Source organism: Benincasa hispida, chromosome 10 (genome assembly GCF_027475165.1).
Source record: "Benincasa hispida cultivar pf3 chromosome 10, pf3_genome.v1.1, whole genome shotgun sequence".
In the NCBI taxonomy this organism is placed as follows: domain Eukaryota; kingdom Viridiplantae; phylum Streptophyta; class Magnoliopsida; order Cucurbitales; family Cucurbitaceae; genus Benincasa; species Benincasa hispida.
In genome coordinates this window covers 17,977,623-17,996,510 of record NC_143487.1, presented here as the reverse complement: position 1 = coordinate 17,996,510, position 18,888 = coordinate 17,977,623, and the positions used below count along the sequence as shown (strand labels likewise).

The 18,888-nt window shown below is 34.1% G+C and overlaps 1 protein-coding gene across 1 annotated transcript; it reads right to left on the bottom strand.

Annotated features, from left to right (window-relative positions):
* Window positions 1-4,285: 4,285 nt before the first annotated feature.
* LOC150033152 (uncharacterized) lies at window positions 4,286-5,386 on the bottom strand. The gene is made up of 4 exons (XM_090306298.1): window positions 5,297-5,386; window positions 5,099-5,236; window positions 4,872-4,995; window positions 4,286-4,608 (listed from the first exon to the last, which is right to left on the bottom strand). Exons 1-4 carry the CDS (start codon window positions 5,384-5,386, stop codon window positions 4,286-4,288), a joined length of 675 nt encoding a protein of 224 aa, XP_090162424.1.
* Between the last annotated feature and the right edge of the window lie 13,502 nt (window positions 5,387-18,888).

Here is an 18,888-nt window from a genome sequence, read left to right as displayed (position 1 = left end):
AAAAGGTAATTATTGGACGGTTTTTTCTAAAGAAACGTCAAGTAATTAAACTACAGGTGTCAAATAATGTAGATTTTGTAGTAGTATTTTTAGGATAGTAAATAATGTTATTTTTTTAGTGATATTCCATTAACGAGTATGAATGGTTACTAGATTACTATATTATATTCTCAAATAAAATGATGATGGACAAAATGGCAATCACATCAAGAAATATATTTTCCTTTATATAGTGTAGTTGATTAACAATATTTTAGCATGTTAAATTTTTATCAAATAATTCTTACCCATGGTTTGCAGTCAAACACTTGTCTTAATGGTTTGACTATAAATTAGTAGTTAATTGTTTCTTAAACTTTTAGTTTTCGTGGTATAATAAATTATCCTATTTTAAGTGTTTAGACTAATAAATTTGTAATTGTTGTCGTAATATATCATTTTTTAAATTGTCATATTTTTCAAATTTGGAGTTATGAGTTTTAGTGTCATAATAGACTTACTTCTTCCTATCTATTATGATATATTTATAGGTATAATTTACTCAAATCATCCCTAATAGGATTTTGGAGTTGCATTAAACCTTCTCATTGGGCCCATTTTGGATCTAGGGTGACCCTTTAGGTTGGGAGTTGCATTAAACCTTCTCATCGGGCCCATTTTGGATCTAGGGTGACCCTTTAGGTTGGGTTATGCTCCAAGGCTTAACCTAACCTCCTCTCGTATGCCCTGTTTTAGTCCTATGTTTTTTTTTTCTTTTAAATGTTGTCATTTTCTTGGCTTTTTCTTTATATTCTCCTTTGATGTCGATTATGCACTTCAGTTCAAAATCACCTGTAACAATATCTGTTAGTTATAAAATGTTATTACATATTTATTAAGCTGTTAATTATTTAAAATATCAAATAAGTCATTGACATATTAAACACGGTTGGAATTTCATAAACTCATTGTAGGCCCATTCTAAAGTTGAAATTCAACAATACCTTATAAAATTCAATTATTCTTTTGTTAGTTTTAAAGTTCAGACACCTATTAGACATCATAGATGCAAGGGAACTGAACTCTCATTTTACATTATTTTTTATAGTATGTTTGGCTCACCAACATGAGTTGAGTTGAGTTGGTATTGTTGGGATGTGTGCCCGAAAGCCTCGTGGTTATATGTTATTTAAAATAATGGTTGACTATTTTTTATATGCAATAATCCATTAAGGAAAGATCCAAAGTTATTTTATGTAACTTAAACATGTATGTGGTTGACATACATATAGATCATGTTTAAGTAATAACCTAAATGATTTGTAGTATATGGGTAAGGTTGGGTGTCTTATTTTGGTAACACTATGGATACAAGCCATTTTGTAATTATTACAATAGTTACAAAGTGTTACAAACGATTTGATCTTAATCGTTCATGTGGAAACATGCTAGTGGAGGAATCCTATACAAAGAGTTTGTATAACACTGTTGATTGAAGAGATTAACATTTCATAAGACGACCGTAGGTAATTCGACCTCAATCTTGAATGAGTTATGAACTCCTGTCTATGAGGACAGTTCTTTGATATGTATGGGTGAGAATGACTAGATTCGTCGACTAAATAAGTTTACCATTTTGGGGATTTATCCGAGTAAGAAGTTGGGAAAATAGCTATACAAAATGAAATTCACTCATTCTCATCTTTAAGGTAAGTAGATGAATTGCTCCCTTAAATGCTAACTCCGTATCTTAAATAATGTGGCCCCTTCCTCTCATTGGCCCAATAGGGTTTTATTTATGATAGGACCACAAAAGAGGATTTGTGAGACTTAATGAGCTAAATGTAATTACAGTGGTAAAATGATAATTTGACCAAATTGTAAATACAAGTGATTCTTGAAGCATCGACTTATCGTTGATTGATCATATCCATTGACATATAAAATATCTACAGTACAAAGAGTGCAACTGTGGATCTTTAGTGGAATGATCTGCAGTTAATGAATATTGATTAATTCAATCAAAGAGTTTAAGTAATTGATATCGTATCATTGAAGCTTATGATTTGTAGGTCCGTATGGTCCTCTTGCTAGCTCACTAAAGGCAAAAACAAGAATCAATTAATTTTGGATTAATTTGTATCATTCAAATTAATTAAGGGGATTAATTGTATAAGATACAATTAATATAATGTATATGGATACATTATAATATGAAGTTTGATTCAAAATTATACTTTATTATATGAGAGAGAAATATTTGAATAAGATTCAAATATTATTTATATAAATATGATTCATATTAAAACTATAAGTTAAAATACTATGAATGTTATTCATATTAAACTATGGGGTTGTTCAGGGTACTGAGATGATATAGGATGTCAGGAGTTATGATGTTTGGGGAGTTCTAATATCTGGAAAGTTCTGATGTGTATGTTTGAGGTACAGAGTTATGTTGTCTGAATTCATATGTCTGTGTTTGGGTGTGCAAAGTTGTTATGTCTGAGTTTATATATCTGCATTTGGATGTGCAGAGTTTATATGTTAGTGCTATCTGGTTAGCTTTTTGTACTCTAAATTAATTTGCCTGTATGAACACCATTTTTTTAATCTTATAATTCAATTATTGTATCCATCCTATTTGGAATAAGACATTGATTGCATTTTTTTTTTTATTCTTTCCAATCTCAAGATATGGTATACAGTTCAATTTTGTATTATTCATTCCAAACTTCTCGTTAAAGAAAGCCAAATGATTTTACAAAATAGTGTTAGTTTAGACCGGATATGAAATTCATTAAATTCATTCCCCTCTATAGATTTTATATAATTTGACGGCCTTATACATTGCCATTTTAGAACTTGCTTAAAAAAATTGCATCCAAATCTAAGGACCACATGCCACGGGTCGTTTGTACATGTTGCAAAAAAATCAACAAATATATGATACCTATACAATAAGGGACTAGGGGAAGTTACAAAAAATAACAACAAAGCAACTTGCAAACACCGAGAGCGTTATTAGTTAGTTTTGCCCAACAAACACAAGCAATACCTTCTTCTTAATGGTGGTGGAATGGCTAGAAAACCATATGTTCATTGAATATCATTCACTAACAGATCTATGAGGGTCAACTGATCATCTTCCTTTAAACCCTCTACTTGGTAGATCTGTTCGATGACCCCCTGACGTCTTTTAAGCTCCAATTCATATTTCTCTTTCTACCATTGGACAAGTTTCTCCATTTTACTTTCCTGCACGTCCATTGTCGTGCATACAATGTCAAGAATTTCAGATTTAGAAGGGAGTCTTCTTGTGTTTTGTTCCTCTCGTATCGTTACTTGATCCAGTATGCCTACAAATGGGTGTATCTGAGAAAATATCATCCATGCCATCAATTATCGATATGTTCATGTTAGGTATACTTTCTTGTTGCTCATTAACCTATGATCCCAATCGAATATCCTCCAAATGTTCATCTGTTGTAGATGATTGATCGTACAGGGTTTCACTGCCTTCACCAGTGGCCTTATCTTTTCCAAAGACGATTGAAAGCTCACCATAGTGGTGGAATGGTCTATGTCTCGAACCGTTCGGGTTGGGATGGGACTACAAACAGGAACATATATTATGTTAGAACATAATATTATATTATAAAGAGTTCACTATTGTAAGATAATAATATTTTAATGTGTTTTCTTACCCGAACCCATACATCGAACCTCTTTTTCTACTTCCACACATTTGACTCGTCATTCCAACCAAATCCGTTGCATGCATTACTTAATATCTCAGTGATTGCATAATATTGTTGCTTTAAAAATCTAACCTTGCACTCTATTGTTGATAGCCCGATAGAATAGCTAGGAATCTTTTCGTTAAGTGGAAGTTGTAGCTGTTGTAGATAGCCATGCTTGAATGTTCCATCATCAGCTTGCCAACCCATTTCCACCAATTTCAATAGTGACTCCACTAACCGTGCATCTTCAACCTTTGTCCAAATGTGTTTTTTTATTTTCTCACATCCTGCCATTTAGCTACATACATACATACGTATAACTTAATAAAATAAACTGGGCATAGTTAGATAAACAAACTTTGAAGTACGAATAGTGTAAAACATTCCATTATTCACATGAACCAATTAACACAACCTAAATTAAGATAATTCAATACAGTAGATTGTTTGAACCGAAAGATAACATAATCTAAAAGCAGAAGGAAGTTATTCATAGTAAAGCAAATTGAATAAGAAACTTTGTGCTCATGATGCTTGTTCCCATTCATCGAACATTCGCGTCGCTAACTCATCCCTGAAATTGGTTCATTCGTCGGACATTCAAAAAATTGTATATTTTCATTGTCGAGCTCGTTAGATGCAGAATCTTCATCATCCGTTGTTTCAGACATTGTAGTTTGGCCTATCTCCCTCATCAGGTTGTGCAACAAGCAACATGTCGTTATTGTTCTACATTGGATCTTAACTGGGTAGTAGGACTTCCCACGTATCGCCCAATGACCTTTGAGTACGCCAAATGCTCTTTCTATGCAGCTTCTAGCGGATGAATGTTTCATGTCGAAAAATTTTCTTGGATTAGTTGGTGCATTTCCAGTACCATGCCATTCTGAAAGATGGTATCGCTATCCTTTATATGGTCCAAAAATCCCTTGGCATTGGGATATCCAACATCATAAAGGTAATAAATAACCTAGGCATAGTATACACAAAATTTGTTGGCAAACTATTTGCTCTTGAATCCAGATAGTGTAATCACAAAAGTCTATACCCTTGGGAATCTTTAAACTGTGTGGTTGAGAAATTGCATCCCCAAGTACTCTAGAATCGGTTGTAGACCCTTCCCACCTTGGCAGCACAAAATGAACTTACCAGTTGGAGAACAGACGACAAGCACATTCGTGGCTATCTCATATTTTTTGGTATGATAGAGAGGATAATCGGTTGCACTTACATTGACCTTGATGTTTGTGCCATCCAATGCACTCAGACAGTTCTGTATGGGATCATACATTGACAAAGGGATAAACATTTCGTAGTTTCCTAAAAATCTAGAACCTAATATTTAACTGGGACTAGAATTAAAATTGTTGTAATACCTCAAACCACTTCCATCTACTATCAGTGCAGTTGCTCATGATAGGCTCCGGTTTTTTCAGCAGTAACTCATGAAGTTGTAGTACTGCGGTCAGAACAGACCTAAAATTCCCCGAAACAGTTTCACCAGACCATGCGAACTGTCGTCCAACTACTCAGTTCTTAACATCGTACTCTAAATTGTGGAGGAAAATTGCTACCATCTCTTGGACATCAATGCATTGAGTAGGTGCCAAAAGATCGATCGTCCTAAGCATGTTACAGAGGATGGCGAAAGTCCGTCTATCCATTCGCGTGCTCCCGCGACAACAAACGTCATTCTTATAAATAAGCCGAAAGATTTTAGTTGTCTAATCTGATGTCTAATGTAGGAGGGTTGTTTCTCCATTCTACGATGATCATTTAGTTATAGGGCCAATGTTAGGAATAGTTATCGTTGGGACGTGGTGATGATTGAAAGGATAGTAAAGACTTCTTCATTTTCTATATTTTGGGATAGAAACCTAAAACCCTAGGATACAAAAGGAAAATTAGTTTTTATCAGGGATTGGGCCTCAATTGAAATACATTGCTTATATTAGAATTAGTACTTAAAATTATTTTGATTATTCTTCCTTACTTCCCAACGTCTTATGTTAGAATTATTACCCAAGATTATTTTGATTTTATCCCTTTCTTCCCAACGTCTTTTAAATAATTCTTTATTATTGTTGTTTAAAAAAAATTAGTCAAAATTTAAGATTAGTCGTAAATAGAGACTTAGGAACACGTCTACAGCAACAACCATAAAATAACAATAATTTTAATAACAACAATTTGTTTATACGAGTTACAAACTACGAGAATACAAGAGAGATTTAGGACACCATTCCCAATAGTAACAACCAAACTCAAATTTATAGAACCACACCCTAATAAAAAAGAAATTTTGAAGTCTTTACCCGCCCTCCAAAACCACAAAGTTTCCAAAAATTCTGTAAAAAGTGCCCAAGTGTATTTTAAAAACTACGATGGACCTAATTCCATGACTTTCAGTCTCCTATATTCTATACCCACCCCAAAACTTATAAACAAATCCTAGATGTGCATATTAAGTTTCTAAAAAGTATCTAGGTGACACTTTAACTCTCATAACTATTGGGTTTTATGCCCCAAACCCCGTAGATAGAGAATGTAAATAATTGATTGTCATCAATAAATAGTTATTGATGTTATTTCAATAAGTGTTATCGATCATGTTGAATTCGTTTTATCTTTGTTGGGGTTGATGCCCTAAATCTCGTGGATTTGTTTTGACTTGTTTCTTGTTTCTTGTTTCTTGGTCCAGCTTACGCAAACTCATTGTATAGAACGCCTCCACTTGCATATCTCCACATGAACGATTCAGGATCACATTGTTTGTACTAAATACAAAATGAGTCATATCCAATAATGTTATCAGAATAAGGTACCCAACCTTATTTGTATACTATAGACCGTTTTTGCTATCTACTTAGACTTGGTCCATTATGTCTTTACATAAAGTCCAAGTATTCATGAAATAGCCATGGATCTTAGTTTATTAGATTTAGTGCAATTTACATTTTCAATAATAGTTTTATCGAACAACACCTCAATAACATCTTTATTGCAAATAGAATATGTTTAATTTTGCAAACTGCGAGTTTTATTACATACGACCTAACAAAATCCCACTTGGACTAAAACTTCAGTGGGTTTACATATATACAAATATATACAATTTTGAGTATGAGAGAATTAAATACAATAAACTAGGGCATCAGATGCCCAACAATTCTCCCACTTGTCCTAGATTTATCTATCTCGAAGTCCTATTCCCACTAGGTGAGCCTTGAACACTTTAGCCAGAAGGGCCTTTGTAAACTGATAAGCTAAGTTGTCTTCTGAGGCGATCTTTGTGACGATCACGTCTCCTCAGTGTAAAGTGGTTATTATATAATTATCTATTAATTAATTAAATTAAAATTAAAATTGGTTTTAGTTTATTTTATTTAAATTTTTAATTTAATTAAATGGGGGGAATTATGCATAACTCTCTCCATTTATTTCTCTCCATTAATCGTGGGTTGAAAGGCAGTTATGTTTAATCGTTCTTTTCCCCTGTGAACATAGAAGGTCTGAGTTACTTTATGCTCTCCCAATCAATCTCTCTACATAGAATTCCTCTAAAAATTCTTAATTCCTTATCCAAAATTATCACAAAGCCCACAACTCCTGTGGATTCTCAACCCTTAAAAGAATATTGTGGTTTCCATTCTGGTGGTGTCTAACCAATTGGCTTTTGGAGTGTTGTATTATTGGTTCTCGATTACCAAGGAGAGTTCATGACATTTTGGAGAGGATTCATGAAGAATATGTGACTTCATGGGCATATGTTTGTAAACCCTAATTTCCTCTCTTATCTGTTTAAAGCATGTTTTAAATTTGTGAATGCATAATGTTTCAGTTTTTGTAATTTTACGTTCCTACGAAAAAAGAATCAAAATTGGGATCCGATCACGCTTCCATACAATCTTCACAAAAATTAACTCTAAATCCAATAAACTAACATCCTAGGTTATTTTATAAGTTTTGAACTATATGTAGAGACATACAGGGATCAATGTTCAAGATACAGCCTAAAGGGTCTACAGTATAAGGATAAGGATGGGTACCTTATCCTGGTGGCACTATGGATACGATCCACTTTGTTTTAATATAAACACAATGATCCAATGCGTTCGTGTAGGTGACATGAAAGTAGGAGTATCCTATGCAAAGAGTTTACATCAGTAACCACTAGATGTAACTCCGTTGACTAGTTAGTTTTCTATTTTAATTGGATGGCCTATGCAACTTAGTCTTAATCCTGAGCCTATTATGAACTTCTGTTCACGAGGGATTTTTTTTTTTATTTGTATGGGTAAGAGTGGTCAGTTCGCCGACTCAATATGCCCATCATTTTGGGCACAAGACTAAGTGGAGAGTTGGGAATATAATAATACAAGATGAATTTCACTCCTTCCTGACAATAAGGTAAGTAGATGAGTGTTCCCTTAAGTGGTGTCTCCGAGACTTGAAAAAATGACCCTACCCTCTTACTGGCCCAAGAGGGTTTATGTTTAATGGTTGAACCATAAACAGGTTGTTCATTAAAGGAGCATTGGTACTTAAGGATAAAGAAGTAACTCAGGGGTAAAATGATATTCTTGACCCAGTTAGTGTTATGACACACTCATGAAGGACTAACTTGTTGTTACTAGTCTGTATCCGTGGACACAGAAATATATCAGCAATGAGAAGAATGCAATTCTAGGTCTTCAGTGGAGTGTACCACAGTTAACGAATATTGATTAATGAGGATAATGAGTTTAGCCAATTAATCTTATATCGTTGGAGTTTCTGATCTGTAGGTCCATGAGGTCCCCTTCCTAGCTCGTAAAGGGAATTGAGGTAATTATGTCTTGAATAGAGTTTGAAATGTTCAAATTCACTTGGGAAAATAGTATAATGATACATTATAATATAAAATTTATATTATAATTAAACTTCATAATATAAACTTAATTTTGGATATGATTCAAATTTAATTTATGAGAGAAATATTTGAAAGAGTTCAAATATTAATTTAATATGAATTGGATTCATATTAAAACTATAGGTTAAAATTAATGCATTTTAGATGCACATTAAAACTATAGGTTATGGGATAAATACAATTAAATATGATTCACATGTAGGTTAGGTTTGCAGGTGATGATTCTATACATAGAAGGGTTCTATGAAAAAAATAATTCTCTCATTTCTTCCCAATTAAGAGATTGGTTCTCACAAACCAATACTGAAATTCTCAGAGAATAAGGAGGTTTTCCCAATTGGTGGTGTTCGTGAAATCCATCCCAAAGGAATTGGAGTTTTTTAGTCGAGTCATCAACGAAAATAAGTGTTCTTTCTCATTGAATTCCCATTTTTAATGCATGCTTAACCTAAAAATGTTATAGTAGGTTTAAGTATTTTAAGTCTCTGTGATATTCTGTTTTTTCCCAATGTATTGGTATTTCAATTTCTCAATTGATTTTAAGTTAGGTTTTGATAATTCCGCTGCATTAGGGCTTTTATCCCCACAATTGGTACCAGAGCCAACTCGTATAATTAATTTAGAAATTTTGAAATTTGCACTGGTTTAGTGGGTTGAATTGCATTCTGAATGTGGTTTCCAAATGATTGTTTATAGTAAATTTTGGCCTTAGATTTACATATTTGACTTGATCAATTTGTAAAGGTCCTTGTGTTTTTGGACATTTTATCATGTAATTCAAGCCTTCTGTAAGTCTCTAGAATTAGAGTTGTTTACGATAAAGATCGAGACCAATTTTGGTTAAAAAAAAAAAAAAAAGGAAGAACATTCGACGATCTACCCAAAGTTGCTTTATGATGTCATATGCAACATTGCACTTAGCATTGCAAAGTTACAACATGTGTGATGCAAGGGTTTGTGTTGTACGCAATTCAACTACGATTCATGGTGGTCCAATCCGGTTCGGTTGGTTCAAGGATGTTTGATTTTGTGTTGGGTTGGCCTGGTTCGTGGTTTTAGGGTCTGGTTCAAAGCAGTTTGGGTTGGTTTGGTCCAGTTCTGGAGCGGCAGGAGCTATTTTAGGATAAATTTTGCAAAATTATTGTAATTTATTGCTTTATTTTATCCTAGGGCCAAATTACCGGTTTATTTGCTATTTAAATGCTTTATGGATGTCATTTAGATAAATCTCACCATATGTTAAACATATTCATGCATTTTAATATATTATAAGGGTTAAAATGTATGGTATCAATGTGTGATATATATAATTTTATGAGTTATTTATTATATTTTGATATGTTAAATATATGAAATTTAAAAAGCATGATGCATGACATTACTTAGGTAATATAAAGGGTTATATTTATCAATGTTTTGTATATGCTTGATTGATTTTCATGAATTGTCTAATATAAGTATTATATGAATAAAGTTGAAAATCAATTTTGCATTGAGCATGATACATCCATAGTTTAGTATAATTGTTATATTAAAGTCATGAATGCATGTAATATGGTTTTCTTATGAATTAGAATTTTATTGTTGATTAATTAAACTATAGAAGACATGATTATAGGGCTAATAATTAATTTTGTAATTGTTATAAAATTAATATTTAGTAATCGTCAACCTATAATAAAGATTTCCATGCAAACTTTGGATCTCAAGGAATTGGAATTAAGTTTAAAATGTTTAAAATTAATTTAGATCTTAGATCACATTAATTCTAATAAGATTATAATTAAGTCCTATTATTTTAATATATTTAAAATATAACTGGGTAGGACAAACGAGACTTTAGGTTATAAGAGAACTCTACCGGTGAAGTTCTGTCTAGGTTGGGGGTACTTAAGATGACGGTTTACGATACACCTCATACCTATGAATTGACCCGAAACTTGAGGTGAATTAACTTTTGTCCTGTTAACAGGTAATATCACTAGGTTAATTAAATGGTTTAATTCATCTAGAACATCATAGTAAATACCTTATTATAAGAGTTATAATAGGCATAGACTTAGATAGATTCATTAGTCGGAATTTAACCAAGTATAATAAAACCTTTAAACGATATAACAATTTAGTGGGAGAAAAATGGTTTATGGGATATATTAGTTTTTGGCTCTCACGTCTCTAAGAGTTTACACCATGAGAACTATGTTTGGCTTCTGTCGCCCTGGGTGCAGCCTCCCTTCAGAAAATGTTTGCATGGGTTAATACCAAGGTGAATAAGGAAAATGTACATAGTAAGTGGGAGAAAGATGCATGTCAATGTATCCTACGGTCTTCATCATTAGGTTGTACCGTGAGATTTCTATGATCTTTATGCGTGTCGTTCTGAAGCGACTACACCTTTGGAGAGCCTGATCATAGGATTCAGAACAACACAAACTCCAGTAATGGATAGGGTTTCTTAGGTTAATCTATAATAGTTTGTCTTTCTTTACAGTAGCCTGTTGAAGCGTACCTCTAGAATTCAAAAATGGTAGGGTCAACTTATGGGATGAATCCAGTTAATGATTCCTTGCCTCAAAAATGGTAGCTAAGAACTATAGAAATAAGAATTATTCTAGTATTAGTAATTAGCTGACGTTGTCTCAATTCAGATGAGGGGTAGCTGATCACTCTTCGGTGGCTAGTGTTATAAACCTCTGAAGTATTGTTGCAAAAACTGAATCGATAGTTTAATTAGGATTCTTTGATTGCTTTTTTTTTTTGCTGAATTTATTGGATACTTGTATTTTGTATAATAGGTTAAGGCAAATATAACTTATATGGTCAATTATTTGTTATTCATTTAAGCATGTCTTCCAAATTATATCCTTGCTAAAGAACGAAAACCTAATCAGTGAAAACTATGTGACGTGGAAATCTAACTTGAATATGATTCTAGTTATAAATGATATGCGGTTCGTCTTAATGGAGGAGTGTCCACCAATCCCTGCTCGAAATGCATCCCAAGCAATGAGGGATGCTCATGATTGCTGGAAAAAGGCCAATGACAAGTCCCACGTCTACATATTGGTAAGTTTGCCTTACGTTATTACCAAGAAACACGAGGCCATGATCACTGCACGTCAGATCATGGAGTCCCTCAAAGAGATGTTTGGACAACCGTCCTCTCATATCCGACACGAGGCCCTCAAGTACGTTTATAATGCGTGAGAGAAGGAAGGTCAAGAGAGAACATGTTTTTTTACCTGATGGTTCACTTCAATGTTACGGAAATGGATGGCATTGTCATCGACGAGCAAAGTTAGATGTCCTTTATCCTGGAATCTTTTTCAAAAGTTTTCTCTAATTCTATAGCAATGCGGTTATGAATAAAATAAAGTATACCATAATGTTGATTTTATTTTATTTAGGAACGGATTACTTTATTTATTTATATTAAGAAAGGATGGGGTTGTACATGAATTCATGTGTTTGACATGGCTTATGCGTTTGCACCTATGCGTCTGAGGTCATGCGTCGGAATGAAGATGCGTTAAACTAATATGCAATGACCACACGTTCCTATCACAAGTTTTCTTGCGCTCGCGCCAAGTATAACGCAAAAGCAAGTTTCTCGGGTAATCCGAGTCGAACACAGGAACTTGTCACTCAATAATTATTGTGAAGTAATGCGTTTGAGGCGATGAAAAGAAAAATAAAAAGAAGTTTAATGGATGTACACACTATTCCTGCTCCTAATTAAACAGATTGAGCAATAGAAGACTTGCAATGAGAATAAGTAGAGACACAACAACCATTAACGCATAGTAATGTTTATTACCTTAAATCGCCTGAGTAATCCCAGCTCATTGCACTAACACGTCGCACACCTCTTGGTGGTCAGCCGCATGACTATATCTCTATAGTGCATGGTTGTGTCGAGCATAAGATTGTGCTTATCTCTAGGAACAATGTGAACTTTGCTTTAGTGCGTTTCATCTCTTACTTTCTCAGGCAGTTAAACGCAGCTATTTAACTTATAAACAAGCAATGCAACATCCTATAGACAGGCGTTGCTACAGCCTTTCACCAAGCAAAGAGGATTAACTCACTATACTCGTACAACGCACACCTCTGGGTGGGTTGCTTCATGCGTCCTATCTCTAGGCTACACGATTAAGCATGCAATTGTCTTTGATAAATAAACGCTAAAGATAAACTATGATAGAGATGAAGATAATGAAGAAGACGACAATGAAGGAGTTAAGATTTGCATTGATCACAAATTATCTTAATAACTTAAGCTAAAATGTAATACAACACAGAGATTATAAGAGAAAGGAAGAACTCTGCGTTAAGGCTATCGGTGGTGCCATGGTTGAATGGTGGAGATGTCTCTCTTGAGCTCTATCTCCGGCGAATGCTCTGATCATCACTCGGTCTGGGTTGTGGAGATGAAGAATTCTCACTAAAAATATCTTTCAAGCTCTCATCTGTGATCACAAACCTCTACCTTAAGGCAGAAATTCAGATGTCTTAAAATGAAGGTCCTAAGGGCTCTTTATAGAGTTTGGATGCCGACAGCTATAATGATGACAGTATGGCTCACTGCTACGTTTGTCGCGGTATGGGCATTGTCACATCGCCTTATCTTGTTGATACTCCCAAGGTATGCATCCGAGCTTAATTTAGCTGAAGTTATCAACGCGTTCTACCTATCTTGCGATCTTCTATTATGGCTATTACTCTGTGGCCGCAATCTCCATTTGGTCACCACAATTCCTATGCGTTAGATGCATGTGATTACCGCAACTTCCATGCGTTGGATGCATGTGATTATCGTCTGTGATTTCTTAGCTCATACGTTTGTCTTTGCGATCATCTGGCTTCAATACATGCGTTTGTCTGCGATAGTTTATTTCAAACGCATGCGTTTGATTCCTACGATAGCTACAAAAATAGACACTTTGGCATGGAGTAACACATAATATTGGGGTCAGTGAGGATTTAGGTGCTAATTGATGCAAAACTCAATTTTTCAAAAATTTTAATTATTATCACCACATTTTCTACTTATTAGCCCTCATGATTCTAAATAAAAGACTTGTAATAACTGATATTTCTACCAGTTATCACATAACAACCATCCTAAATGAGTTACAGACTTATCAGTCTCTTATGAAAAATAAAGGACCGATAGAATGAGAGGCAAATATTACCCATTCCCAAAAGTTCCATAAGGGTCCATCCTCTGAAACTAAGCTTGTTCCCTCATCGTCTGGTTCTAAGAAGATCCAAAAGAAGAAAGGAAGGAAGGAGATGTTGGGTTTATGTCCTAAAACTCGTAGATAGTAAATGTTATTAATTGACGATCATCAATAAAGAGTTATCGATCTTAATTCAATAAATGTTATTGATTTTGTTGTATTCTATTTTGTCTTAATAATCCTATATCCAATAAACTAACATCCAAGAATGCTTTATGAGTCTTGAACTATATGCAGAGACGTATGGGGATCAATGTTCAAGATACAATCTAGGGTACCTTATCTTGGTGACAGTATGGATACGATCCACTTTGTATTTGATACAAACACAATGATCCAACACGTTCATCTGGGTGACACGTGAGTTGAGGTATCCTATGTAATGAGTTTGCATAAGATCGGACCACGAAATAGTAACCACTAGATGTAACACCGTTAATTAGTTAGGTTCCTACTTCAATTAGATGACCTAGAAAACTTAGTCTTAATCCTGAGTTTATTATGAACTCACATTCATGAGGGAATGTCTTTGATTTATATGGATGAGAGTGACCAGTTTTCCGACTCGATAAGTCTACCATTTTAGGGACAAGACTGAGTGGGGAGCTGAGAACATAATAATACAAGATGGAATTCACTTCTCACCGACTTCTGGGTAAATAGATGAGTGTTCCCTTAAATGGTGTCTCCGAGACTTGAACAAAGGACCCTACCCTCTCATTGACTCGATAGAGTTTCTTTTTATTGGTTGGACCATAAACAAGTTGTTCATTAGAAAAGCACTGGTACTTAAGGAGTCAGAGGTAACCCAAGGGTAAGGCAGTAATTTGACCTAGTTGGCATTACGAACACTCGTGAAGGAGTAACTTGTTGTTATTGGTCTATATCCATGGATACAGAAATATATCTACAATGAGAATAGTGTAGCTGCAGGTCTTTAGTGGAGTATACCCACAGTTAACGAATATTGATCAATTCGGTTAATGAGTTTAACCAATTAATCTCATATCATTGGAGCTTATGATCTGCAGGTCTACCAAGTCTCCTTGTTAGCTCACGAAAGGATATTAAAAAGAAATGATTTGAATTGTTCAAATAAAATTGAGAAAATTGTATATTAATGTGATTAACACATAATTGATTATGGATGTGATCTATAATTTAAAACGAATTAGATTCAAAAAGAATTTATCAACTAAAATAATAGAGAGGTGGTGCACATAAACATATGATTTTTGTTTATGTTAATTAAATATATACATTAAATTGGATTTAATGTATAGATGGTTATTTAATTAATGCGCTAATTAATTAAATAAACATTATTTAGTTATTGAGCACAATGGTAAATTGGGAAAGACTTGGAGAAGGGGTTGACCCTTCTCCATATAAATTCTTCCTTATAGCTTTTAGGGCTTGAATTCATTTGGTGAATTTTAACCTAGCCACCAAAAGAAAATCGTTTCTAAGATCTCCAAAGAAAACTCTCTACCTCTTTCTCTTCTAATAGTTGAATGTCACCTATCCTTCTATTGGAATCCTAGAGAATAACAGGGTTATTCTCGTAGTAGTGTTCAAGATCGATTAAGGAGACGTTCGTGTTTAAGATCGATTGGAAAACTGAGAGGATCTTTCTAGAAGCTTGGGAATCTTCAAAAGTAAGAAATTGTTCTCCCTCTTAGTTTCCTTTCATTAAAGCATGCTTGTAACATATTTATCCTTCATGAGTTATGTTTTAGAACACTGTTTTTGTTTATTCAAAAATTGGTTTTCATAATGTAAGTCGTTCACACGCTTCCACTCGGGATTCGATCCTTACAATTGGTATTGGAGACAATTTCTTGCATCTTCGTTCGTCGTATTTTCTAGTTGATAGGTGAGTTTTAAATCTGCATTTTGAATGAAGGTTTACAAAAATTGGATGTTTACAATTTTTTGCATTCGATTATTTTTTTTATGAGATTAAAATGTAAGAAACTGCTGTATTTTAGGCATTTAATTTTTGCTTCGAGTCTATAAGTCCGTGTCGATCGAAAAGCAATTGTTGCTAAAGAGATCGGGGAAGAACGAAGGTGATCGATGCAAGTTTGAAGGAAAAATGCACAAAAAATAGGCATTCTACCTTGTAACGTTGCAACACTGCAAAGAGAGGCGCAATGCTGCCCCTCAATATTGTGACGCTCCGAGTGCGTGACAGAGAAGAGCGACGCACGCGAAGGATGAAGCTACTGAAGTGGTTTTTTTTTTTTACCTAATTTGTTATTTTGTTCATTTTAGAATTAGTTAATTGAATTGATATAAAAGTTATATTAATTTAATCAATTGATTATGTTGTAGGGTACTAAAATTTGGTCCAATTTTGTTATTTAAATTTATTTAATTATGTATTGGATGTATGTTTAGATAAATGTTTGAATTTATATTACATATTGTATGTCATATAGATTTGAAATTCCCACCTTAGGATAAACATGTTCATGCATCATAACTAAGTATAAGGGTTATATTCTATGGATGCATAATTAAATTAGCATGTTCATGCATCATAATATAAGTGTTATATTATAAGGATGTATGATTAAGGATGTATGATTACGTTAAGCACATTCATGCATCATACAATGTTATAACTGTTATAATGTTGGTGGATAGATGAATGTAGATGTTTAATTTTCATAAATAATTAATATAAGTGTTATATTTATCAAATGAAAATGGAATTTGCATTGAGCATGACATTTATTAGATAAATATAATTATTGTATTTAATCAATGTCATTAGATGCAAATTTATAAGTTTTAATAAAGCATTAAAATATAAGTGTTATGTTCTAATGAGATAGATCAAAATCTATAATCAAGAGTTGTATACAAACATATGTTCAAATTAATTTTAAATGGTTTAAAATTAATTCACCTAGACTTATGTTGGAGGTTTTTCTAGTGAGATTAGAAATAGATTAATCTTCTAATTTTTTTTATAGGAATAAAATAAATTTTCCTAAAAGATTAAATTTACAAAATAATTGCCCATAAGGGACCTTTGTCTAAGGAACGTTCTGTCTAGGCGGTGTTATTCAAGCTGACGGAAACGAAAAACCTTCACTTGGAAAACGACCTGGAAGGTGAATTGAGAAAATATTTTATAAGCATGCAATAAAGGACTAGTTTTATTAAAGAATTTAATAAATGAAATTAAGTATTGTAAAATCATTCAATATAAATGTTATATTGAGCAAATTAAAAAGACTTAGATCAATTTATTAGCTGGTTTTTAACTAAGTATAATGAAACCCTATAAATATTAGAATACTTTATTGAGAGAAAATTGGCATATGATATCACACCCCCCCCCCCCCCCCCCCCAAGATTACCCTTTAAACTTGCAAGGAGGTGTGACCGTAGTAGTTACCAACCCTCTTGCTGGTACTTACTGCCTACTGACCTGCTTAACCTTACTTAGAACCTTGAAATACACATGTATATATGTATGTTCAATCATCAACTCGAGAACAAATGACAATCATTAAACGAGTTATACATTACTCTTCAATAATACAACTTATACACTTTACATAAGCAGAAAGCCTACCGAACTCAACTAGTCCCTACAAGACATAATACATATGTACTACTTATTACAAAACCCACATCATAAACTTCTGACATTTTGGTCTTGCATGGTCGAGCAACAACAAAGTCATCTTCTGGGGAGTGACCGCTACCTATGGAGAAAACATTTAAACAGGGTGAGCTAGAAGCCCAGTGAGTGACTAACCATTGAACATAAAAGATATATACATCAATCATATCTAACAAGGAGATCATGAAATGAAAAGTGTTGCTAAGAATGAGAAATTAGCCAAGCAAGTAATTACATAACACTCTTCCTACTAGAGTTTAACCATAACAAGGTGTCATAAGCCTCAACTCTGGGAGACTCGTAGGCCTCATCTTCCACATTAAATATCTTTATAAGAGAGCGACTCCTATGGTCTGCTATTGTACATAACCTTACTGAACCTCAACCTGGTTGGGGGAGGGACCCTCCGGAACAATTACCACTATTACCTTAGTCGAGGCTGTCACTCATGACCATTACTTAAACCATTAACTGTAGCTCATCAAACAGTTTTATAACACTTAAGGCATAAGCATGATAACGTTCTGTGGATACTTCATAAACCTTTGTTGAGAACAAGCATTCATCATTCAAGCCCCAACGTCTGTATCACTCCAAGAGACCCATACTTCGGCCTCCGTTATTAAAACATGGCCTAGGAGACCCACACATCGGCCTCTCACTTATGGCCTAAGAGACCCATACTTCGGCCTCCTCTTCTGAACCTTTTATATGCACGTGAAGTCATTAAGTACCGTCAACACCTTAGGTACTTCCTGGACACCTTTCATGCTTTCAGTGTCTAACTAACTAAAGACATATCATGCTTAATATCACATCCTTTATAAACCATCCAAAACGTAGCCTTACACTTAGCAGTTGTGGAAACTTAGCTACAGTCCTTAGAATACATGTTTCACATAGGATACCTTTATGCAATAAGGCTATCATGTCACCTTGGCATGCGATCAACCAAGCACATACTTGAGGAAGATGCTAAGCAACCTCATGTAGCTTATTTTCTTGGGACCTATGAACTTATTAAAAATTATCCATGAATGAGATAATTCATCCCTCCTCATAGTCCTTGCTAACACGGAGCCAGCTCAACGCATAGCATTCTTCATTAATAAGTTTTACTGAAATTTGACTTCATCTCTTGGGATGTGGATCCTCTATCCATCACCTTCCTAGTCATACTGAGCCTACGTGTACGTAGTTAGGATTCTATCATCAACCGTCTCTAAGCTCGGTTACCACTTCGAGGTATTGAGCTAAACATACTTTACTAGGAGTCCTTCACCTAGACCTCTCACTTAGCTTGTCTTATAGACCCAGCTTTCCCTTAGTAGCCTACGCTAACCATTAGGGAAAATACCTCATAAGCAC